This window comes from Anabas testudineus, chromosome 9 (assembly GCF_900324465.2).
Source record: "Anabas testudineus chromosome 9, fAnaTes1.2, whole genome shotgun sequence".
Lineage (NCBI taxonomy): Eukaryota > Metazoa > Chordata > Actinopteri > Anabantiformes > Anabantidae > Anabas > Anabas testudineus.
This window is the reverse complement of record NC_046618.1, coordinates 23,396,813-23,420,608: the sequence shown is the minus strand read 5'-3', so window position 1 is coordinate 23,420,608 and position 23,796 is coordinate 23,396,813. Positions and strand designations below refer to the sequence as shown.

Here is a 23,796-nt window from a genome sequence, read left to right as displayed (position 1 = left end):
ATACAAACAAAAATCTTGTGTCGACTAAAACATTCCTGGTAAGTGATTAAATAATATTAATAAAAAAAACTCCAAACCAGTGAAAAAGCTTTAGGAGCTAAATTATTAAGGAAGTTGATGTGTTAAGAGGTGATGATTAAGTGCAGCAGGTTCTGAGTACTACAGTGATGTTTATGTGCATGAATCAAATCATGAGTGTTCAACTAAACCTTGATTACATGCCGCACTGAGTCAGTTGGGAACTTACAGATGTTTCCAATCTAAAAGCTCAACAAGACAATTGCACTCTATGAATGTATTGAGGAACCTGACTTAAAAAAATGACGTTCTTTGCAATTAAAGCAGGAACATAGAGGAAATATTTTGAAAACAGACGACAGCTGTCAGTTGACAAAACTGATTTCCTGCTACTCTGAACTGTTTCTCAGAACTTAGTGGTCTTAGTAGTATAAGTCAATAAGTAAACAGATTTTTAACTGATGAGTTTCAAAAAAAGATGTTAATAAACCATTTAAAAAGGTATTACCTGGACATTTGAACTGTGATACTATAAATAATATTTAATTTCTGACTGTACAGTTCTTGGTAAAGCATTTATACCATTGATTGCTAAATTGTAAAAGTGTGGACAAAAAACTAAAGTATTACAAACATGCAAAATCCAATTTCAAAAACATTAAAGATTATAATAATTTGGATTCTTCTTTGCAAAAAACACAATCTGCCTTTACCGAGTGAAACCTACATGAAACAAAACTGTGTAACCTCAGAAAAGGAACGCCTACCAAGTGCAAAAGCTTTCTAAGCCGTTTGTGGGACATAGTGGCAGGAATACCCACACTGTGCAATTGTGTAATCGGGAAACTGTTACTGGGAGTTATGCAAGTCTTAGAGCAGCAAGTGTGCAGAAAAAAATTATGAAAATCAATTGTTTTAAGCAATGTGCAGCAAGCTCACTTTAGCTACACTTTCCACGAACAACAAACTCAGGTTTATATGAGAGGGCTGGAAAATGTTGGTTTTGTTTTCGGCTTGGTTCTTCATCTTGTTATCCGAATCTCTTTCAGACATGTACCGAATAGCCTTGGTCACCTTAGCAGTGATATTCTGCTCTTCACCTTTGATTAATGGAGGGAAAGTCTTGGTGTTCCCTGTGGATGGAAGCCACTGGATTAATATGAAAGTCATCATTGAGGAGCTTCACTCCAGAGGCCATCAAGTCACAGTACTGAGACCTTCAGACACATGGTACATCAAACCAGATTCTCCTCACTACAAGACCATCACTATAAATTCCTCTGCCGGTTTTGATGAGGAAGGCTTTGGGTCATTTGTAACCACACTTCTGACCATGCGTCGGGAAGGTGCTTCGCTTTGGTCTCGTATATCAATGGAGTATGAACTGATGATACAGGTCTATGAGATGAATAAGAAACTGCTTCAGACAGTGGAGGGGATGTTTGAGAATATCAAACTGATGCAGAGCCTCCGTGATGCCAAATATGATTTACTTCTGACAGATCCTGCAATTGGTGGAGGGGTGCTGCTGGGTCACCGTTTGGGACTTCCACTTGTCTTCAATGTGAGGTGGACTGTTCAGGGTGAGGGGCATCTCGCAATTGCACCATCTCCACTCTCCTATGTCCCAATACCAGGGGCGATGCTGACTGACAAGATGACCTTCACCCAGAGGGTTAAGAACATCCTTTACTATTTGTTCACACGTTTGCAAATGTCCTGTTACGCAGATTCAACCTACCAGCCATTTGTCCATCGTCACTTTGGCAGTGATGTACATTACATGGAGCTGTTTCAGTCAGCAGACATCTGGCTGATGAGGAACGATTTTACCTTCGAGTTCCCACGACCCACAATGCCAAATGTCGTCTACATGGCAGGATTTCAGTGCAAACCCTCCAAGCCCCTGTCTAAAGAACTAGAGGACTTTGTCCAGAGTTCTGGTGAACATGGTGTCATTGTTATGACACTGGGGACCCTGGTGGGGAAACTCCCTGAGGACATTGCTGAGGACATTGCTGCTGCTTTTGCCCAGCTTCCTCAGAAGGTGATCTGGAGACACACAGGTAAACGACCATCCACCCTCGGCAACAACACCTTACTCTTGGACTGGCTACCACAAACCGACCTCCTGGGTCACCCCAAGACCAAAGTGTTTGTGGCTCATGGAGGCACCAATGGAATACAGGAGGCCATCTACCACGGCGTCCCCCTGGTCGGCCTGCCCCTCATGTTTGACCAGCATGACAACTTCTTCAGAATGGAAGCACGAGGTGTGGCCAAAGTCCTGGACATTGCAACTGTGAACAGAGACAACTTCCTGGAGGCACTGAGGGAGGTCCTCTATGAACCCAGCTACAGAGACAAGATGAAGACACTATCCAACCTGCACAGAGATCAGCCCATGAAACCAATGGACCGTGCCATGTTCTGGATCGAGTTTGTCATGAGGCACAAAGGAGCTCCCAACCTGAGGACAGAGTCTTACAAGATGTCCAAAATCCAGTACTACTCCATTGATGTGGTGGTGTTTTTGCTAGCAGCTGTTTTCTTAGTATTTACTTTGTTGATTTCTGCAATAAGGTTTTTGTGGCAGAAGGTGTTTTCTACAAGTAAAGTCAAGAAGGAATGACGAATGTGCTGTAATATCATTAGGAAACTGCTTCATTCTTTATTAATATTTCTAAACATTTTTAGATTTTTTCTACGTTGAGCCATGAGTCATCAATAGTCTAGTACTGGTATCTTAACATGTTTGTTTAGCTTTGTTTACTACTGCGACAGACTACTTTAGAGAAGTGTATACACCTTCAGTAAATTAATCGATATATTCCACTCATAATCTAATATTTCAATTTTATGAATTGAAAATCTAACTTACTTTGTTAGTTATTTTATATACTGTGATTTGTAACAACACTTTCTTGTATTTCATCTGTTTAGTGTTAAATTTCACAGCTATGTCTGTGTTTTGTAATGTTTTTTGTAATCATTAAAATACAAAAATTACTGCTCACCAAAATAGACATGATGTAGATGTTGGAGGTAATTAAATTTAATATTTACAAGGTTTATTTACATGTCAAAATTTAAACATGAACAAAAACTAAATAAATGTCTACTAATATATTTTCAGGTTAATTTGCCGTTGTTCTATATTAACCTGAAAATAGATACATTATCTCAATATTATATGACTATGTCACATTAAAAATCATGATCATTTCTCCTAATGTCAAGGTTTTTTCAGATTGCAATAAGGAAAATATAGCTGAATGATAATGTGTTTCCTTACACACTATTACTTTGTCACGTTAACCTACAAAAACAAAAGGCATGTTGAAATGTGGAGCCAAAAGAAATATCCCACTCATGTTCTATTTTAAGCTACTGAATTACATAATTTAGTTTTTTTTTTTATGTTTAGGCTGATTTTTTTTTTTTATTCGCAATATGTGGAAACACAGTATGATTTTGACCTGTAGTCGAAAAAAAACAAACAAACATTGTTTACATTGTTCACCATGTTTGTCTCCCTCTGCTGCGGCATATTTTGCACACTCTGAACTTTGTCCCGTAACCTCAGCACCTACTGATAATCTCAGAACTACTTTTACCGTCTGAGCTGCACTGCAGTCAATCAGCAGTCTGCTGGGACAGAGGCTGGATGCACAAATAACAAGCTGTTGCTAAAACATAAAATCTTCTAGCAGAGACGGTAAGTGATCACATTTTTCAAATCCAGACTGGTGGAGAAATTTTAGAAGCTAACATAGTGAAAAGAGAGCAAACCTCCCTCACATGTACATGTGTAAATGACTTTTTTTTTATTTTATTTTGATGCATTCGAAAGCAGACAAAGGAGTTTTCCATCACATTTTCTTCTGTTTAGCATTTTTTTAACCCTGACTAATGATTTCCCACTCATATTGCGTTAGGTGACACAAACCTTTCTTGAAATTGAAGTGATATTTCTGTGCAGCTGTGTTCATATTTTTTTCATGTAGGTTTCTTCAGTAATACTTACAGATGGTTACTCTTTCCCTAACGTTTGAAAGTATCAGTTATGAATTTTAATATGTTTCCCATTCACAAGCTCAACAAAAGAAATGCATGGGTTGAACGACTGACCTGTGGTCATTCATAATTATGATCTTTATAAGCTTTAGTGTATAAACTGAGAAGTTTAGGAGTTTGGATGAACAGAAACATGACAACACAAAACATAACGAGGTGCTAATTTAAAATCAATATGTTCTGTGCAAATGAAGCAGAAACAGAACAAGACATTTAGGAAACAGATTTCAATCAATGTAAAAAATTGCATAATGTCACAGTCCTCCTGTCCTGTTTGCACAACTGTTAGCAGAAACTTTTGTAGAAAAGAGTTAATTTAATAACTATACTGTAATAACAAAAATAGTTTGAATTAATTTCTGGTTGAAAAATCATACCAGAAATTAATGTAAAATCTCTCTCAAACAAAGACGAGTTAATATCCAGATAACACTCATCATCTCAATGCATTCAACATTGTTATCTTTTTAAATTAATCCTGACTGTATATTGCCTTTGCTTGTGTCCATTGCAAATTGCACATTCTGTTTGTGTCTGTGCAACTTTTAAATTTTTCGTACATTTACGCATTTATAAACCCACCATTGGAAAGTACATTAACAGACCTGCACCAATCAAGCACACCCTATTGTATACCTGTACTCTAAGCTAACTTTAATACAAACACTGGTGAGCTACACAATGTGGCAGTTTTCATATTGGGGTGAACTGGCATGAGGTTTCCTTTACTCAAACAACTTTTGTCTCAGGGTCATATTTTAGATCTGTTACTCTTGACAAGAGAGGAAATTTATGTTCATTGGTTGTTTGCTCTCATGTGACTAGCTAATATTTCAGAGCTGGAAAATGTTGATATTTTTTTATTGGAAGTGCATGCTCTTGACTTTAGAAACTGGAGAGAAAGGCGGTTCTAACTTTCTTATGTCTGTTGTCAGAATCTCATTCACAATGTACCGATTGACCTTGGTCACATTAGCAGTGCTGCTCTGCTCTTCATCTCTGATTAATGGAGGAAAAGTCTTGGTGTTCCCTGTGGATGGAAGCCACTGGATCAATATGAAAGTCATCATCGAGGGGCTTCACTCAAGAGGCCATAAAGTCGCAGTGCTGCGGCCATCAGATACCTGGTACATCAAACCAGATTCCCCTCACTACAAGACCATCAATATAAATTCCTCTTTTGGTTATGATGAAAAAGGTTTTGGGTCATTTGTAACCACAATGATAACCATGCAGCGAGAGGGCGCTTCAGTTTGGTCTCAAATATCTATAAACTATGAACTGATGATACAGATGCATGAAATGAATAAGAAGCTGCTTCAGACAGTGGAGGGGATGTTGGAGAATAAGAAACTGATGCAGAGCCTCCGTGATGCCAAATACGATTTACTTCTGACAGATCCTATGAATGGTGGTGGGGCGTTCGTGGGTCATCGTTTGGGACTTCCACTTGTCTTCAATGTCAGATGGACTGTTCAGGGTGACGGGCATTATGTAATTGCACCTTCCCCACTCTCCTATGTCCCAGTACCAGGGGCAATGCAGACTGACAAGATGACCTTCACCCAGAGGGTTAAGAATGTATTTTATTATTTGTTTACATGTTTTTATGTTCAGATTATTATAAACCCAATCTACAAACCTTTTGTCCATCGTCACTTTGGCAGTGATGTACATTACATGGAGCTGTTTCAGTCAGCAGACATCTGGCTGATGAGAAACGATTTTACTTTCGAGTTCCCACGACCCACAATGCCAAATGTCGTCTACATGGCAGGATTTCAGTGCAAACCGTCCAAACCCCTGTCTAAAGATCTAGAGGACTTTGTCCAGAGTTCTGGTGAACATGGTGTCATTGTTATGACACTAGGATCCCTGGTGAAGAAATTCCCTGAGGACATTGCTGAGGAGATTGCTGCTGCTTTTGCCCAGCTTCCTCAGAAGGTGATCTGGAGACACACAGGCAAACGACCATCCACCCTCGGCAACAACACCTTACTCTTGGACTGGCTACCACAAAACGACCTCCTGGGTCACCCCAAGACCAAAGTGTTTGTGGCTCATGGAGGCACCAATGGAATACAGGAGGCCATCTACCACGGCGTCCCCCTGGTCGGCCTGCCCCTCATGTTTGACCAGCATGACAACTTCTTCAGGATGGAAGCACGAGGTGTGGCCAAAGTCCTGGACATTGCAACTGTGAACAGAGACAACTTCCTGGAAGCACTGAGGAAGGTACTCTATGAACCCAGCTACAGGGACAAGATGAAGACACTATCCAACCTGCACAGAGATCAACCCATGAAACCAATGGACCTTGCCATGTTCTGGATCGAGTTTGTCATGAGGCACAAAGGAGCTCCACACCTGAGGACAGAGTCTTACAAGATGTCCAAGATCCAGTACTACTCCATTGATGTGGTGGCCTTTCTGCTCACAGTTGTTTTATTAGTATTTACTGTTTTTATTTCTCTGGTAAGATTTTTGTGTCGGAAGGTGTTTTGTAGAAGCAAAGTCAAAAAGGAATGAAGAATGTGCTGCAATATTATCAAGATCTCCTTCAGGTCAGCTCCATAGCAGCTCTGCCACTGGTGTGTGAGTGTGTGTGTTTGTGCTTGTGTGTGTGAATCGGTGAATGAGATGCAATGCAAAGTGCTTTGAGTACCAGCTAGGTAGAAATGCACTATAGAAGTGCAGACCATTTACCATTCTACCAGTATATTCACTATCCCTCCTCTGAACATGTCCAAACCACCTCAGTCTGGCCTCTCTGACTTTGTCGCTAACTCAGACAACGTGAGCCGTCCCTCTGATGTACTCGTTCCTTATTCTGTCTAACCTGGTCACTCCTAAGGAGAACCTCAACATCTTCATCTCTGCTACCTCCATCTCAGCCTCTTGTCTCTTTCTCACTGCTACCGTCTCTAACCCATAGAGCAGAGCTGGTCTCACCACTGTCTTGGAGACCTTTCCTTTGAGTCTTGCTGACACTCTTCTGTTCCCCATCATGTCTGCCAGCTCTCTGCCTTTCCCTGTCATTGTGCCAACATTAAGAGTATCTTTTCTCAAACCTATGCTCCAGCCTTTTCCCTTCTCTCTCTCACCACGAACCCTTCTGACTCCACTCTTCCTTCAACGAACAGTAGTCACATTTCCACCGGCACCCTGTAGGTTAACAGCATCTGTGGTGGTCGTTGTTAAGCCGGGCCTGGTTTTAAATTTAATAGTCATGACATGTGGAGGATGAAGTGTGATTCATAGTGATAAGTGCAAAAAGAGCATGAAGCAGATGTAAACAACAATAAACAGTTTACTGCTGTTGTACGTATACTTTACCTATTGACCAATGATGTTATTCTATTTTATTTACATATGTAAAACATGGTAGGATTGTTTATACAACCTACACTAGAAGATTAATTTATATTTACTTCTAAAGATTCAGTGGGTGATTGTAAGTAAATATAAACAAGAGTCTTCTGACTAACAAACCAGATGAAAGAGATTATCATTTTAAAAGAGACAAATGTATGTCATGTGAAGTGATGTGATTAACAGCGTCTCCTTGTTGGTGCAGTGTTAAGACCATCATCATGTTCCTTCTCCCCTTTTTCTGATTATTTCTCTGCTATTTTTGCCCTTCTGACCTGTTTGCTTTTTTATATTCCTCATTAATTAAAGAAAGTCTAGATATTCCTGTAATGTTTTTTGTATTTCATCAAATAAAGGTTTGTTAGTTATTTTTTTATCCTGTTAATGTCACAACCTATTAAATTTTATAAGGGGTTTCATAAATAATGTATTTTATTTCTACATCTGTTTTGTAGATGGAGCAATTTAAATAAATATAAAAAAACAAACAAATAAAAAGATATTTCATTATAAAAAGTAATTCTAACAACCTCTGCACACTGAAATTCAGCCCTGTGACCTCAGCGCCTGTTCAGACCTGCTCTCACTACCAGAACTAAAACAGTCATTCAGGCGGTCTGCTGGGAAGGAGGCTGGAAGTGAAACTAACAAACTGTTAATAAAACTTGAAACCTACAGACAGAGACGGTGAGTGATCCAATTTATAAAACATCAAGACTAGTGAAGACATTTTATAACCTTAAATAGTAAGAAGAACGGTAATATGTCCAAATTAAATAATAAGATAGAATAATAGATAATTCAGTGTGGATGTGTTTGTGTTTTCTTCATGTTGGACTGTTTAGAAAAAGAAGGAACCAGGAAATGTGGCTTGTGCTTTAAAGACTCACAGAACAAGTTAGGATTTTCAATATGTTTACTATAAGTAACTCCAAACTTTCCTCATTCACCATAATTGACTTTAACATAACAACAGGTTCTGCATAAAAAAATAGGACATTTTGGAAACTGATCAGTTTAGAAACTAGTGTAATGTTTCCTGTCACAGAAATGTGGCATAGAAATGCAGTTTCTAATGCACCTTTTCACTCATTACTTGTGATTTGTTCCAAATCAGCTGATGAGTTTGTAAACTTGGAGCAGTTTCTCCTCGGTGTCGTTTCACACACAGAAAAATCCAACCGCACCTAAACACGTCACTCCAAACAACGCGAGAACGTCCTCGTCGCTAATTGGTCAGATTGTGTCTGACGCGGGAACAGAAAGGTAAACAGGAAGAAGGTGAAGTGTTGTGGATTAAAGCACGTGTGTGACGGTAGGAAGATGATTCCACTAGGAATGTTAGCGTGGCTCGGTCTTCATGTTGATTATTGTTTGTTACGTTACATCACATCTGGTGTCTGTGAGACACTTCACCTCCTCACGTCTCCACGTTTGTCCTCCATTAATCAACATGTTTTTGGTGGATAAACAAAGAAGAGGAAAATCTACACACTAACTAAAGTCTTTAAATCATGCGATTCATAGCGTTTGGTCCCGTTTTGGTTCGGTACTCGTTCTCACCAAGAGGACCGCACCAGAGTACGCTAAAAATGTAAATGTGTAAAATCTCAGAGATAAAGAAGAGTTAGCAGCTCCCACACTATGTAGTTCTATATTTAAAAAACTGAATACGTGGACATAGACTGAATGCAGTACAACATGGTGCAAAATGCATCCCTACTCATTTTGTATGGGGCACTTACAAATTGTTTTGCTAATGAAAACAAAACAGGAAGGGTCAAAGGTTTAAACATTACCACCTTGCCCAGGGTTATTGCTGCTTGTTGTTGCTGTACGTTGCCTATTGTTCTTTTGTTTCTCCTCTTTCATATCATCCCAACCAGTAAAGGCAGATGGCCACCCACCCTGAGCCTGCTGATGAGTTTTCTCCTCTAAAGGAAGTTGTTCGCCTATTGCTGCTCAAGAGGGATTGCTGGGTTTTTTACAGTGCCTATAAAAAGTATTCAATAAAGTGATAAAACAGCCCAAGGGTGAATACTTTTTATAAGCACTGAATAAAACTCTGTGTACAGTTATATTTTGTTTGGTTTTACTTTTGATTTGATTTGGTGCTTAAAAAATTTGTAAATTCAAAATAATTCATATTTAACATCACAGAATTTAGCTGAATGTAGTTCTAGAGCTTCAAACTGTTGGGATTTCTTTCAGCTGTTTAGCTTAAAAAACCAACACATCTATAACTCAAAATTGTGTGGCCTCAGAGACAAATGCAGATCTAACATTCTTTATGTCTGTTGTCAGAATCTCTTTCAGACATGTACGGACTGACCTTGGTCACCTTAGCGGTGCTATTCTGCTCTTCTACTTTTATAAAAGGAGGGAAAATCTTGGTGTTCCCTGTGGATGGAAGCCACTGGGTCAACATGAAAGTCATCATTGAGGAGCTTCACTCCAGGGGACATGAAATCACAGTACTGAGACCATCAGACACCTGGTACATTAAAGAGGATTCTCCTCACTACAAGACCATCAATATAAATTCCCCTGTTGGTTATGATGAGAAAGGCCTTGGGTCATTTGTTATCAAAACAATAATCATGCAGCGGGAGGGTGCTTCAATTTGGACTCAAATATCTTTGAACTATGAACTGATGATACAGGTCTCTGAGATGAATACGAAGCTGCTTCAGACAGTGGAGGGGATCTTTGAGAACGCAAAACTGATGCAGAGCCTCAGTGATGCCAAATACGATTTATTTTTGACAGATCCTGCGAATGCTGGAGGGGTGCTTCTGTGTCGCCAAATGGGTCTTCCTCTTGTCTTCAATGTGAGGTGGACCATTCAGAGCGATGGGCATGAAGCAATTGCACCTTCCCCACTTTCCTATGTTCCAATACCAGGGGCGATGCTGTCTGACAAGATGACCTTCACCCAGAGGGTCAAAAATGTTGCCTACTATCTATTAATGTGGTTTTATGTTCAATGTTTAATATATCCAACCTACCAACCATTTGTCCATCGTCACTTTGGCAGTGATGTACATTACATGGAGCTGTTTCAGTCAGCAGACATCTGGCTGATGAGAAACGATTTTACCTTCGAGTTCCCACGACCCACAATGCCAAATGTCATCTACATGGCAGGATTTCAGTGCAAACCCTCCAAGCCCCTGTCTAAAGAACTAGAGGACTTTGTCCAGAGTTCTGGTGAACATGGTGTCATTATTATGACACTGGGAACACTGGTGAAGAAGCTCCCTGAGGACATTGCTGAGGAGATTGCTGCCGCATTTGCACAGCTTCCTCAGAAGGTGATCTGGAGACACACAGGTAAACGACCATCCACTCTCGGCAACAACACCTTACTCTTGGACTGGCTACCACAAACCGACCTCCTGGGTCACCCCAAGACCAAAGTGTTTGTGGCTCATGGAGGCACCAATGGAATACAGGAGGCCATCTACCACGGCGTCCCCCTGGTCGGCCTGCCCCTCATGTTTGACCAGCATGACAACTTCTTCAGGATGGAAGCACGAGGTGTGGCCAAAGTCCTGGACATTGCAACTGTGAACAGAGACAACTTCCTGGAGGCACTGAAGGAGGTCCTCTATGAACCCAGCTACAGGGACAAGATGAAGACACTATCCAACCTGCACAGAGATCAGCCCATGAAACCAATGGACCGTGCCATGTTCTGGATCGAGTTTGTCATGAGGCACAAAGGAGCTCCACACCTGAGGACAGAGTCTTACAAGATGTCCATGATCCAGTACTACTCCATAGATGTAGTGGCCTTTCTGCTCACAGTTGTTTTATTAGTATTTGCTGTTTTTATTTTTGTAGTAAGGTTTTTGTGTCGGAGGGTGTTTTGTAGAAGTAAAGTCAAAAAGGAATGATGAATATGCTGCAATATTTTATAACAGTATAAGATTAAAAATAGTCTTGCACTGGTATCTTAATATTTTTGTCTGTGTACCTAAAAACAACTTTAAATCTCATATTATCTGAAGACCCCAGATTGTCTATTTTTTTGTTAGCAGGGTATCGTAAAAATCATGGACACACAAGTAATATGCTGTCAGAAAATGCTGAATGTTTTTTTTAACACTGTGGGATTTGGATTATGTCTTTAGTATTATAATATGCTACACTCACTTTGAAATACATTCTCTGAAAACAAGCATGCATTTAATGAGTGTTTGTTATTAAGTATAGACATGAAATACAGTGTATTAAAGTAAATGTTTCAGAAAAAAAATCCTTTTCCAATAACCTACCGATGTCAGTCTCTAATAAAACAGTGTTGTCAATGCTGGTCCTGGTGAATTCAGAACTAAACATGCACTGGAAACACACAACTGACTTATTTTGATTTGTCCATCTACAGTAAATTAGTTGGCTAATGTTTTTTTCTACTGACAGTATTTTACCTATAGTAAAATCTCATAAACAATCTACACAGCATCAGCTGTGTTTATCGTTATAGTACCGTACTGTGTTGCTTTTTGGGCATGCACAGTAGTGTCTCATATTTGAACATCTTAGAAAGGTTTAATTTAAGTCGGTGCTGTATTCTGGCTTTATTTTTAATAGTCATCACATGTGGAGGATGTGTTATTCATAGTGATAAGTGCAAAAAGAGCATGAAGCAGGTATAAACAACATTATACAGTATTACTGCTGTCTTAAGTATACTTTACCTATTGACCACTGATGTTAAAATCTGGACTGATTACAACATGAATCTTCAAAGTCAGATGAGGGTAACATTTAACAAGTCTATTTCATTAATGTACCTAATACATCATTAAATTTTAGATGCAACCTACACTGGAGGATTCATCGAAATACAATTTTATGTGGTTAAAGTTGCAGTGGGTAATTGTATGTAAATATTAATAAGGTTCTTCTGGCTAACAGACGAGATGTAAGATGTGATCATTTTAAAGGAGACCATCTATGTCATGTTAAGAAACTTCACTTCAACTGATGTGAAATATATTGTGGAATTTATCTCATAAAAGTACATTTTACCAGTTTTCAAATCAGGTTCATGTTTGTGTGGCATGAACATTATTTGGTTACACACATGATGACATTAAACTTAAAGCCCTGCAATTATTTATACTGATTAACAGAGTCTCCTTGTTGGGGCAATGTTAGGATCAGAGGTGGGAATTAACACGTTACATTTACTCCTTTACATGTACTTGAGTAAATATAAAAAAAAAAAAAGTACTTCTATGAGTAGTTTTACTGCACCATACTTTTACCTTTACTTTAGTATTTCTGTGTAGAAGAAACTTTTCTCTTACTCCGTTAACATTCGACATAGCGGGAAAAAAGTCGTCAGTCCTATAAGATCAAAGATGGCGGAGCTCTCTACAACTGAAGAGGATGAACAAACCTGGCCTCATGTTAAAAACATGTTTGAACAGCTTCGTCATGCTGTGTCTTCTCTGTCAAAACAGACAAAGACATTTCAGAGTATAAACACTCTACGTCTAATCTGAGGAAACATGTCGCAGTACGTTTAGCTGTTTCATTTAGTGTTGTAATGTTAGCATGTTTAATTACCAAGTTAGCTAGAGGCTAAAAATATAAGTTTCTTAAATTTGTTAAATATTTGTAAATACAGACATGTGGTGGCATCACTGTGTCCTGTATAGTACAATTTGTTTATTATATCGTTAATTAAGTTCATATCCTATATCGGACAGTTTCCATTCTGTAGCATAATGCAGAATAATGCACAGACCTACATTCTCTTAAAAACCATTTATCTTTCCACAGGCCTTGAATTCATCAGACTTCATCTAGACACAGAGCTAATATTTATTTATTTTGGTCATTTTATTTTATTATTTGGAAAGTCTGCATTATCATTTTAAATGGCTGCAGTGTTTACATAGTTTTTAAGAAAATATTTAAATAAATCGGACATTACGATGAAACAGTTACTCAGAACTTGAGTAGTCTTTTCACCAAATACTTTTTTACTCTTACTTGAGTAATATTTTGGATGACTACTTTTTACCTCTACTTGAGTAATATTATTTTAAAGTTCAGCTACTCTTACTTGTATTTTTATTTTATTTTACTCAGCCCACCTGTGGTCAAGACAATCATCATGTTTCTTCTCCCCTTTTTCTCATTATTTCTCTGCCATTTTTGACTTTCTGACCTGTTTGCTTTTTTATATTTCTCATTAATTAAGTTATGTCTAGATATTGCTGTGATGTTTATTGTATTTCATCAAATCAAGGTTTGTTAGTTCTTTTAGTTATCCTGTTTTTGTCACAACCTATTTAACTTTATAAGGTTTTTTTTAAAATAATATATTTGATTTCTACGTCTGTTTTGTAGATGGAGCAATTTAAATAAATATTTAAAAAACAGAAAAATAACAAGATGTAATTTTAAAAAGTCAATAAAAAAACTAAATTTCTATCAAATTCTTTATACATTAATTTATCTTTGTTTTACATTGACCCCCATTAACAAATCACTTTTTTCTCAGTACTACATCTAAGGTTCAAGCTTTGAGTTCATCATGTGTTTATCTTTCTGATTGTGCTCTCCTTTGTAAAACCAACCTGCTGTTATAAACTCTGCACACTGAACTTTAGCCCTGTTACCTCAACGCCTGTTCAGACCTGCTCTCACTACCAGAACTAGAGCAGTCATTAGGCGGTCTGCTGAGAGGGAGGCAGGAAGTGAAAATAACAAACTATTATTAAAACTTAAGACCTACAGACAGAGACGGTGAGTGATCCAATTTATAAAACATCAAGACTAGTGAAGACGTTTTATAACCTTAAATAGAAAAATATTAACATGTCAAAATTAAACAGATAATTCAGTGCAGATGTGTTTGTGTTTTCTTCATGTTGGACTGTTTAGAAATTCAGAACCAGGAAATTGGGCTCCTTCTTTAGAGTCTCATAGAACAAGTTTGGAATTTCAATATGTTTTCGTATGATGTCTCCAATAAACTGAGGTACTCCAACTTTTTCTCATTCACCAATATGGCTCAGGAACTGTGAGAACAAAATCTAAGTTTAGAGGTGTGGATACACAGTACTACGCGGCCGGACACATAATAGGATACCGTCAAGACCGTCTGTACAAAGAAAAATAGGAAACTGGGAACTGGTCAGTTTAGAAACTTGTGTAATGTTTCCTTTTCCACAAATGTGGTGTAGAAATACAGCTAGAGTCAAATATACTGATAAGATTTCCTTATACAGACAGGATATTAAAGTTAATGTATTACATTTTTATTACAGATAATCTTTATCTATAATCTTTTTCAATACTGACTGAGTGACACACATACATAAGGACAAAGGTGTATAATCTCAGAGAGGACAGATCTCCAAAATGCAAAGAGCTTTTGTTAACCTCCTGACAGTTAGCAGCTCCCACACTATGTAGTACTATACTAAGAAAACTGTATATGTGGACATCCACTGAATGCAGTACAACATGGTGCAAAATTCAATCCAATTCATTTGTATGGGACACTTACAAATTATTTTGCTAATGGAAACAAAAAAGGAAGGGTCAAAAGTCTAAACATTTTAACTTTATGCAAAGAAAGGTAAAAATTTGCTGTTGGCTATTCAAATATCTGCAGGTATCCTAAGCTGCATACACACAGAGTGTAGTTACTGGCCCTACCAAATTGCCCAGGTTTTGCTGCTTGTTGTTGTTGTTTTGTTTCTCCTCTTACAACTCACCCCAACCAGTCAAGGCAGATGGCCGCCCACCCTGAGCCTGCTGGTGTTTTTTTTCTATAAAGGCCGTTGTTCGCCGATTACTGCTCAAGAGGGATTGCTGGGATTTTTACAGTGCCTATAAAAAGTATTCAATAAAAGAATAAAACATCCAAAGGGTGAATACTTTTTATAAGCACTGTATAAAACGCGAAGTGCTTGTGATGAACTCAAAATTGTGTGGCCTCAGAGACAAATGCAGATCTAACATTCTTTATGTCTGTTGTCAGAATCTCTTTCAGACATGTACGGACTGACCTTGGTCACCTTAGCGATGCTATTCTGCTCTTCTACTTTTATAAAAGGAGGGAAAATCTTGGTGTTCCCTGTGGATGGAAGCCACTGGGTCAACATGAAAGTCATCATTGAGGAGCTTCACTCCAGGGGACATGAAGTCACAGTACTGAGACCATCAGACACATGGTACATTAAAGAGGATTCTCCTCACTACAAGACCATCAATATAAATTCCCCTGTTGGTTATGATGAGAAAGGCCTTGGGTCATTTGTTATCAAAACGATAATCATGCAGCGGGAAGGTGCTTCAATTTGGACTCAAATATCTTTGAACTATGAACTGATGATACAGGTCTCTGAGATGAATAAGAAGCTGCTTCAGACAATGGAGGGGATCTTTGAGAACGCGAAACTGATGCAGAGCCTCAGTGATGCCAAATACGATTTATTTTTGACAGATCCTGCGAACGCTGGAGGGGTGCTTCTGTGTCGCCAAATGGGTCTTCCTCTTGTCTTCAATGTGAGGTGGACCATTCAGAGCGATGGGCATGAAGCAATTGCACCTTCCCCACTTTCCTATGTTCCAATACCAGGGGCGATGCTGTCTGACAAGATGACCTTCACCCAGAGGGTCAAAAATGTTGCCTACTATTTATTCATGTGGTTTTGTGTTCAATGTTTAATATATCCAACCTACCAACCATTTGTCCATCGTCACTTTGGCACTGATGTACATTACATGGAGCTGTTTCAGTCAGCAGACATCTGGCTGATGAGAAACGATTTTACCTTCGAGTTCCCACGACCCACAATGCCAAATGTCGTCTACATGGCAGGATTTCAGTGCAAACACTCCAAGCCCCTGTCTAAAGAACTAGAGGACTTTGTCCAAAGTTCTGGTGAACATGGTGTCATTATTATGACACTGGGATCGCTGGTGAAGAATCTCCCTGAGGACATTGCTGAGGACATTGCCGCTGCTTTTGCCCAGCTTCCTCAGAAGGTGATCTGGAGACACACAGGCAAACGACCATCCACCCTCGGCAACAACACCTTACTCTTGGACTGGCTGCCACAAAACGACCTCCTGGGTCACCCCAAGACCAAAGTGTTTGTGGCTCATGGAGGCACCAATGGAATACAGGAGGCCATCTACCACGGCGTCCCCCTGGTCGGCCTGCCCCTCATGTTTGACCAGCATGACAACTTCTTCAGGATGGAAGCACGAGGTGTGGCCAAAGTCCTGGACATTGCAACTGTGAACAGAGACAACTTCCTGGAGGCACTGAAGGAGGTCCTCTATGAACCCAGCTACAGGGACAAGATGAAGACACTATCCAACCTGCACAGAGATCAACCCATGAAACCAATGGACCGTGCCATGTTCTGGATCGAGTTTGTCATGAGGCACAAAGGAGCTCCACACCTGAGGACAGAGTCTTACAAGATGTCCATGATCCAGTACTACTCAATTGATGTGGTGGCCTTTCTGCTCACAGTTGTTTTATTGGTATTTGCTGTTTTTATTACTGTAGTAAGGTTTTTGTTTCGGAGGTTGTTTTGCAGAAGCAAAGCCAAAAAGGAATGAAGAATGTGCTGCCACATCTTTAAGGTACTTCTTATTTTGGTTAAAAAAAATTAACCTGAGCCAAGTAATATGTTAATAGACAAAGTTGATTGATCTATTTTTTTAATCTCTAAAATACTTTCCTTTCTATTATATTAATTGTACAGAAACAATAGTACCCATCCAATGTTAGTCTGTTACTAAGTCTAGACAATAATTAAAACTTTACCCTTTATACACCTGTGGTAAATTGATTTAGTGCTGCATTTGGTTTTTAATGTTTTTATTTTAAATGCTGTTTAAGTCCTAATATGTGGAGGATGAAAGTTGACCCTCTTATATGATATATACATAAAACTTGTGATGTTTGGCGAGAGACAGTGCAAACAAACAAACAAACAAACAAACAAAACATGAAACAGTTATCAGTAACATATGATTGGTAACATATGTTTCAGTAAATACTGTAGACCTATTCTGGGGTTGAACCTTTCTGAATTGAGAAAAGGCCTCTGATGCTTTGTATATATGAGTCGGATAAATGATTAAAATTAAAGTCAGAATTTAACAGAACTAAACTTTTAAACTGAAAATGCAGCATTTAAACAAAGGAGCACTGAAAGATGTTACTATGGGCAAACACAGGCCAAGTAAGATCCGCTGCGAATCATGGCGAAAATGTCCTTGTTAGAAGCAAAATCTGACGATGCTCGACAGCAGCGTGTGTTGCACTGTGCAATGTAACCTTCACATTCTACGGCTGTGTATGAGCTGACAAACTTAACTTCAGGTAATGTAAAACATAAAGTATTTGTTTAAATAAGTACTTAATATGTCCCATAGAAGAACAAGTCAGGTTCATATTACTGTGGCATGAAGACATTTTTGCCTTTTTAACCTATTTTCTTTGTTAGATGTTTTTTTTTTTCTTTGTTTGTTGTTTTTATTCACTACCTAATGACTACCTCTAATTTCATTTCATTTCATATTTAAAAGCCAAGACTGAACATTTAAAAAATAAATTAAAAAGCAAAATAAAGATATGTCAACTTTGTTTCAGGGTCTTTTCCCTTTGTTCTATATAAACCAGCTACAACAGATCAATTTTACCTCAGTTCTACATCTGAAGTTTAAGCTCTGAGTTTTGTGTTACTCTCTCTGATTGTGTTTTCTTGCGAAACCAACCCGCTGCTGCAACTTAGCTCACTCTGAACTTAACCCCTGTTACCTCAGTGCCTGTTCAGACCTGCTCTCAACACCAGTGCCAGAGCAGTCAGTCAGTAGTCTGCTGGGGCAGAGGCTGGACACACAAATAACAAGCGATTACTGAAAGCTGAGAACCTACTGACTGACAGTAAGTGATCAATTATTTAAAAAGATCAAGGCCAATGAGGAAGTTTAAGAAACTGAATTAGTGAAAACAATGGTAGTATGTTGTAATCAAATTGATAATTCAGTGCAGATGTTAACGTCTTCACATTGGACTGTTCAGTAATGCAGAACCAGGAATCGTTACTCTCACAGAACAAGTTAGGAATTTCCACATGTTTTCTATTGACAAGCCCAACAAGACATTCTCCAGTGAACTAAGCAACCTTTGCTTATTCAGCATTATGGTCTTTATAATGTTGGGTTTGAAAACTGTGAAAAGAAAATCTAAGTTTAAAGATGTGGACACACATACCCATGACAAGAGGAAACATAACAAGATACAGCAGTCAAGACGTTGTGTACAAAAAAATGCAAGTGTGGGACATTTTTGAGACCGATTAGATCAGCTATTTGTGTAACACTTCCTGTTTACACAAATGTGCCGTAGAAATACAGCAAAGGTTAGATAGAATGAGAATGTTTCTTTACTTGTAAAGAAAGACCACAAATATAAATCTATTACACAGACATCTCTACTGCTACTAACAGTTGTAAACCATATTAGAATTATATGTTAAAAGCAAATAAAGGCTTATAATGTTCAGGACTGTTCATAGTTAACCTGCAGCATCTACATGTCTGTAAGGGAGTAGATCTTTGATTAACTTTCCCATAATTCAAGTACAGTACATAATAATAGATACGACTAAAAATAAAATGTTGCTTGATAAAATGTCACAGAAAATGCAGGAAACAGTGACAATTGCTGATGTACACACCATTTTCTAATAACCAAGCTTACAAGCACTGGCACCTCCCACAGCGACAAGTGAGAACGGGAAGAGGCTACATGAGCAACTGGTTGCTTCCAGTAGGTCAGTGAGCTGAGAGTTTTGCAAGTCTTTGATCATAGTCAATCCTTTGTGATAAAGAATGTACATTAGCACTTCCCTAAATATATGTAATCTGGTAAAGCGCTTCATATTAAGCCACTAGAGAAAAGCAGATTTAATACCTATATGACCTTTATATCTGTTGTCAGAATCTCTTTCAGACATGTACCAACTGAACTGGGTCACATTAGCAGTGCTGCTCTGCTCTTCAACTTTGATAAATGGAGGAAAAGTCTTGGTGTTCCCTGTGGATGGAAGCCACTGGATCAACATGAAAATCCTCATCAAGGAGCTTCACTCCAGAAACCATGAAGTCACAGTGCTGCGGCCTTCAGACAGCTGGTACATCAAACCAGATTCCTTTTACTACAAGACCCTCAACTTAAAATCCTCTGGCGGCATTGATAAGGAAGGCTTTGGGTCACTTGTAACCACACTTCTGACCACGCGACGGGAAGGTGCTTCGCTTTGGTTTCGTATATCAATGGAGTATGAACTGATGCTACAGGTCTATGAGATCAACAAGAAGCTGCTTCAGACAGTGGAGGGGATGTTTGAGAATAGCAAACTGATGCAGAGCCTCCGTGATGCCAAATATGATTTACTTCTGACAGATCCTGCATACGGTGGAGGGGTGCTGCTAGGTTATCGTTTGGGTCTTCCACTTGTCTTCAATGTGAGGTGGACTGTTCAGGGAGAGGGGCATCAGGCTATTGCACCATCTCCACTCTCCTATGTCCCAATACCAGGGGCGATGCTGACTGACAAGATGACCTTCACCCAGAGGGTGAAAAATTTCCTTTACTACTTATTCACATCTTTGTATATTCAGTGGATGACAGACTCAACCTACAAACCATTTGTCCATCGTCACTTTGGCCGTGATGTACATTACATGGAGCTGTTTCAGTCAGCAGACATCTGGCTGATGAGGAACGATTTTACTTTCGAGTTCCCACGACCCACAATGCCAAATGTTGTCTACATGGGAGGATTTCAGTGCAAACCCTCCAAGCCCCTGTCTAAAGAACTAGAGGACTTTGTCCAGAGTTCTGGTGAACATGGTGTCATTGTTATGACACTGGGAACACTGGTGGCGAAACTCCCTGAGGACATTGCTGAGGACATCGCTGCTGCTTTTGCCCAGCTTCCTCAGAAGGTGATCTGGAGACACACAGGCAAACGACCATCCACCCTCGGCAACAACACCTTACTCTTGGACTGGCTACCACAAAACGACCTCCTGGGTCACCCCAAGACCAAAGTGTTTGTGGCTCATGGAGGCACCAATGGAATACAGGAGGCCATCTACCACGGCGTCCCCCTGGTCGGCCTGCCCCTCATGTTTGACCAGCATGACAACTTCTTCAGGATGGAAGCACGAGGTGTGGCCAAAGTCCTGGACATTGCAACTGTGAACAGAGACAACTTCTTGGAGGCACTTAAGGAGGTCCTCTATGAACCCAGCTATAGCGACAAGATGAAGACACTATCCAACCTGCACAGAGATCAGCCCATGAAACCACTGGATCGTGCCATGTTCTGGATCGAGTTTGTCATGAGGCACAAAGGAGCTCCACACCTGAGGACAGAGTCTTACAAGATGTCCAAGATCCAGTATTACTCCATTGATGTGGTGTCCTTTTTGCTCGCAGTCATTTTGTTAGTATTTACAGTTTTTATTTCTGTGGTAAAGTTTTTGTGTCGGAGGGTGTTTTGTAGAAGCAAAGCCAAAACGGAATAATGGATGTGGTGCAACATCATTAACATATAATTTTATTTTCTGGATCTTCATTTCCATTGCACAAAAAACTGTAACATTTCTAAAATTGTTCTGCATCTAGTAGTGGTGAGAAAATGAAGCCTCATGAAGCACTTTGAGGCTTTTCTAACAATTGTGTTGAAAAAGGCCTCAGTGAGGCTTTGAAGCTTTGACACATGTTGGACAACTGAAGCCATAGCAACCTCTAAATAGCACGACTGAAGCACTGGCACTGTTTCAATCCCATGACAGCAATAAAAGTTCAGAAAAGTCTGACTCCCATACTCTAAAACACATTCCAGATTAACCCAAAGAATCAAGTAAATTATAATATGGGTTAAATGTTGGTTAAGGATTATTAGGATTTATTATCGCAAACAGGATTAGAGATCCTTCCTGGTTTGTAAATGATCATGTTGAATGTTTGAATTCAGTGTTTTTACGGAAAACCTTTAAACATAGGGATTTGTCAGTTGAGGACTTGTATGGTTGATTTGAAATTATTATTTACAGAAGCAGACAAGTTAGTTGTCTTAACTGTTTTTTATTGAGAAACAGAATTTTTTCTACTGTCGCAGGCTTCAGTTGATTTTTGATATTGTTTGCCTGCGTTGTATTTTTGTGTTGTCATTTTGATCTTACTTTGTACGTTACCGTGTTGTTTTGGGTGTCTGTTAGTTGTTACTTTGTTAGTGTTTGTTATTTCCCCGTGTCCCCTGTTTTTGGACTGATTAATTTTATAAACCTTTTTGTTTGATGTTTCTGATTCAGATTTGTCCCTGTTTTGTCAGACCGTTCCATCAGGTGAGAGGGGATGTTTCTTTTCTGTTTCTTTGTTATTTGGCGAGATGGCTCGGAAATCTGTAATTAATTTACAGTTAAATTTGGTGAAAACCAAAGACCTGAGCCAAGAACTTTGTCAGGGAATGAACGATTTGATAATACTGACCAATTTCAAATATATAATATCTGTCATATGTGGGTGTCACAGGTGTTGGTTCTTAGATCAACCCTCTATAACAGGGGTATTCAACTAAAATTTAAAGAGGTCAATATTTTTGGCAGCAATGTTCCAGAAGATTATAATGTCTGACTGTTTACTTTGATATATTATTAAGTAGCCTGCATTTAATCAATACTTGACTGTCAAATTAAATTAATTCAGTACAATTCAAAAACTTTTTGACTAATTTATTGTTATGTAACATCGAACTGAGCATGTGGCTCAAGATCCTGGTGGACTGGTCATACTGGGCTCTGAGACTAGAAACTTTCTGTGATCGCACTTCAGATTTGAGTGAGTATGTGTGTTCAAAACCTTTGTGTTTTGTCTCATAATGCCGTTTGACATTGGTACTTTTAATAAGAGCCACAGTTTCTGAACATATCAGTTACACTGGTTTAGTGCTCCCAGTGGTAATATGAACAGAAAGGAGTCTGTTCATTCTGGATTAAAACTCTATTTTTGCTGTTCAATTTTCTCTTTTTGGACATTTTTATATTTATCTCTTCCTTTTTCGGTCTTACCGTCCTTTTATCAACTTTCCCCTCTCCTGTTGTCTGTCTCTCTCCTCTCTGTCGTCTGTCTCTCTCTCCTCTCTTTCTCTCTGTCTCTCCGTCTTTATTAATTCCTTTCCAACCTCGAACTTTCTCTCATCTACTGTTGAGTCGCTAAATTTACCGCCTGTGATCCACAGAATCGATTGGCTAAGTGAAGTCATGTGGGATGGCTTAGCTCGAATTCAATTGGCCAATGCTTTCTTGCACCCACTAAATAACGGCCATAAAGATCGAAATAGCTGCGCCGATTAAAATTATGGTGTCCCGCTAGATTAGGAATCAAAACGTTCGGTTTTGTCTGTAGCTTCGGGTCCATATGGGACAGCTTCTGGGTTCGGATCCGGACCGCGGTCCGCGTTGTTAGTCACCCCTGCTCTATAACATCTACATGCTCCTACTAGGCCACAACATTGGCAAACACAGAATATTATTCGATGCTATGCTGATGACATTTAGCTGAACATGACACTGAGCCATAGCTCTATAACACTTCCATAGAGGTATGGTCTTCTATCCTGCCTGGAGATTAGGGCATGAATGTCAGAGTACTTTTCTTCAACTTAACAGCCTTAAAACGTAATCTCTTCTAGATGGTACCCCCCTACATGTTGCCTCATATAGTGGTAACTATCCAGTCAACTTTTTGACCCTGCGCCTGCCTTGAAGGAAAAATTAGTTTGGACAAAGATGCATGTCAACTGCATCCTAGTTAGCAAAGGCATACAACCATGAGGTGATAATCATAGTTACGTAAGTATTTAACTAATGACCTGTCCAGGATGTACCCTAAGGTTTTGTTTATAGTTGGAGATAATTTTACTATTTCATGACTAAAGCCTTCACTTAAGCTGATGTAAAAAATACTGTATTTATTTTATTACCTAATTGATGTGTCTCATAGATATGAATTACTTTAAAGTCGGACAACAAGGTTATCAGGTTCATGTAGCATGAACACATTATTTGTCTACACACTGTGATGACCTTCAACTTGCACCACACTAAAAGGACAATCACTCATCATGATTAACAAAAACCTTATCTCTGTTGGTGCAGTGTTAACACTATTATATATCGTCCATCTCACCATATTTATGTCATTGCCAGTTTTGGCATTTTTAGCGTGTTTCCTTTGTTATATTCTTTATTTTTAATTCA

The 23,796-nt window shown here is 39.0% G+C and overlaps 6 protein-coding genes across 11 annotated transcripts in view; 5 read left to right on the top strand and 1 right to left on the bottom strand.

Annotated features, from left to right (window-relative positions):
- LOC113151280 (SH2 domain-containing protein 3C-like) overlaps positions 1-23,796 on the bottom strand; it is a 55,487-nt gene that overhangs the window by 8,737 nt on the left and 22,954 nt on the right. The gene's annotated exons all lie outside the window — the stretch shown is intronic.
- LOC113151281 (UDP-glucuronosyltransferase 2A2-like) lies at positions 1,005-2,650 on the top strand. The gene has a single exon (XM_033326156.1). The coding sequence runs from the start codon at positions 1,013-1,015 to the stop codon at positions 2,648-2,650; it is 1,638 nt and encodes a 545-aa protein (XP_033182047.1). The 5' UTR covers positions 1,005-1,012.
- On the top strand, positions 3,645-6,727 carry LOC113151290 (UDP-glucuronosyltransferase 2B17-like). The gene is made up of 2 exons (XM_026344221.1): positions 3,645-3,736; positions 5,031-6,727. The coding sequence occupies exon 2, from the start codon at positions 5,044-5,046 to the stop codon at positions 6,622-6,624; it is 1,581 nt and encodes a 526-aa protein (XP_026200006.1). The 5' UTR covers positions 3,645-3,736; positions 5,031-5,043; the 3' UTR covers positions 6,625-6,727.
- LOC113151285 (UDP-glucuronosyltransferase 2A3-like) lies at positions 8,066-11,780 on the top strand. 4 transcript variants are annotated; one of them, XM_033326158.1, is made up of 2 exons: positions 8,066-8,154; positions 9,772-11,780. In XM_033326158.1, exon 2 carries the CDS (start codon positions 9,786-9,788, stop codon positions 11,364-11,366), a length of 1,581 nt encoding a protein of 526 aa, XP_033182049.1. In that variant the 5' UTR covers positions 8,066-8,154; positions 9,772-9,785; the 3' UTR covers positions 11,367-11,780. The 4 variants fall into 4 exon arrangements, with proteins under 4 accessions (XP_033182049.1, XP_033182051.1, XP_033182050.1 ...); XM_033326160.1 differs by lacking the exon at positions 8,066-8,154 and adding an exon at positions 8,164-8,782; XM_033326159.1 differs by lacking the exon at positions 8,066-8,154 and adding an exon at positions 8,164-8,782 and having other exon boundaries at positions 9,354-11,780.
- On the top strand, positions 14,142-18,025 carry LOC113151286 (UDP-glucuronosyltransferase 2B20-like). Of its 2 annotated transcripts, none has more exons than XM_026344217.1 (2): positions 14,142-14,235; positions 15,479-18,025. In XM_026344217.1, the coding sequence occupies exon 2, from the start codon at positions 15,493-15,495 to the stop codon at positions 17,071-17,073; it is 1,581 nt and encodes a 526-aa protein (XP_026200002.1). In that variant the 5' UTR covers positions 14,142-14,235; positions 15,479-15,492; the 3' UTR covers positions 17,074-18,025. The 2 variants fall into 2 exon arrangements, with proteins under 2 accessions (XP_026200002.1, XP_026200003.1); XM_026344218.1 differs by lacking the exon at positions 14,142-14,235 and having other exon boundaries at positions 15,594-15,671; positions 15,944-18,024.
- LOC113151282 (UDP-glucuronosyltransferase 2B31-like) lies at positions 18,287-22,228 on the top strand. 2 transcript variants are annotated; one of them, XM_026344214.1, is made up of 3 exons: positions 18,287-18,406; positions 19,221-19,298; positions 19,466-22,228. In XM_026344214.1, the coding sequence occupies exons 2-3, from the start codon at positions 19,274-19,276 to the stop codon at positions 21,058-21,060; spliced, it is 1,620 nt and encodes a 539-aa protein (XP_026199999.1). In that variant the 5' UTR covers positions 18,287-18,406; positions 19,221-19,273; the 3' UTR covers positions 21,061-22,228. The 2 variants fall into 2 exon arrangements, with proteins under 2 accessions (XP_026199999.1, XP_026200000.1); XM_026344215.1 differs by lacking the exon at positions 19,221-19,298.

Coding starts and splice junctions, on each gene's coding strand:
- LOC113151281 (XM_033326156.1), top strand. CDS start 1,013: ATGTTGGTTTTGTTTTCGGCTTGGTTCTTCATCTTGTTATCCGAATCT.
- LOC113151290 (XM_026344221.1), top strand. CDS start 5,044: ATGTACCGATTGACCTTGGTCACATTAGCAGTGCTGCTCTGCTCTTCA.
- LOC113151285 (XM_033326158.1), top strand. CDS start 9,786: ATGTACGGACTGACCTTGGTCACCTTAGCGGTGCTATTCTGCTCTTCT.
- LOC113151286 (XM_026344217.1), top strand. CDS start 15,493: ATGTACGGACTGACCTTGGTCACCTTAGCGATGCTATTCTGCTCTTCT.
- LOC113151282 (XM_026344214.1), top strand. CDS start 19,274: ATGAGCAACTGGTTGCTTCCAGTAG. Junction 19,299..19,465: donor CAACTGGTTGCTTCCAGTAG/GTCAGTGAGCTG, acceptor ATCTGTTGTCAG/AATCTCTTTCAGACATGTAC.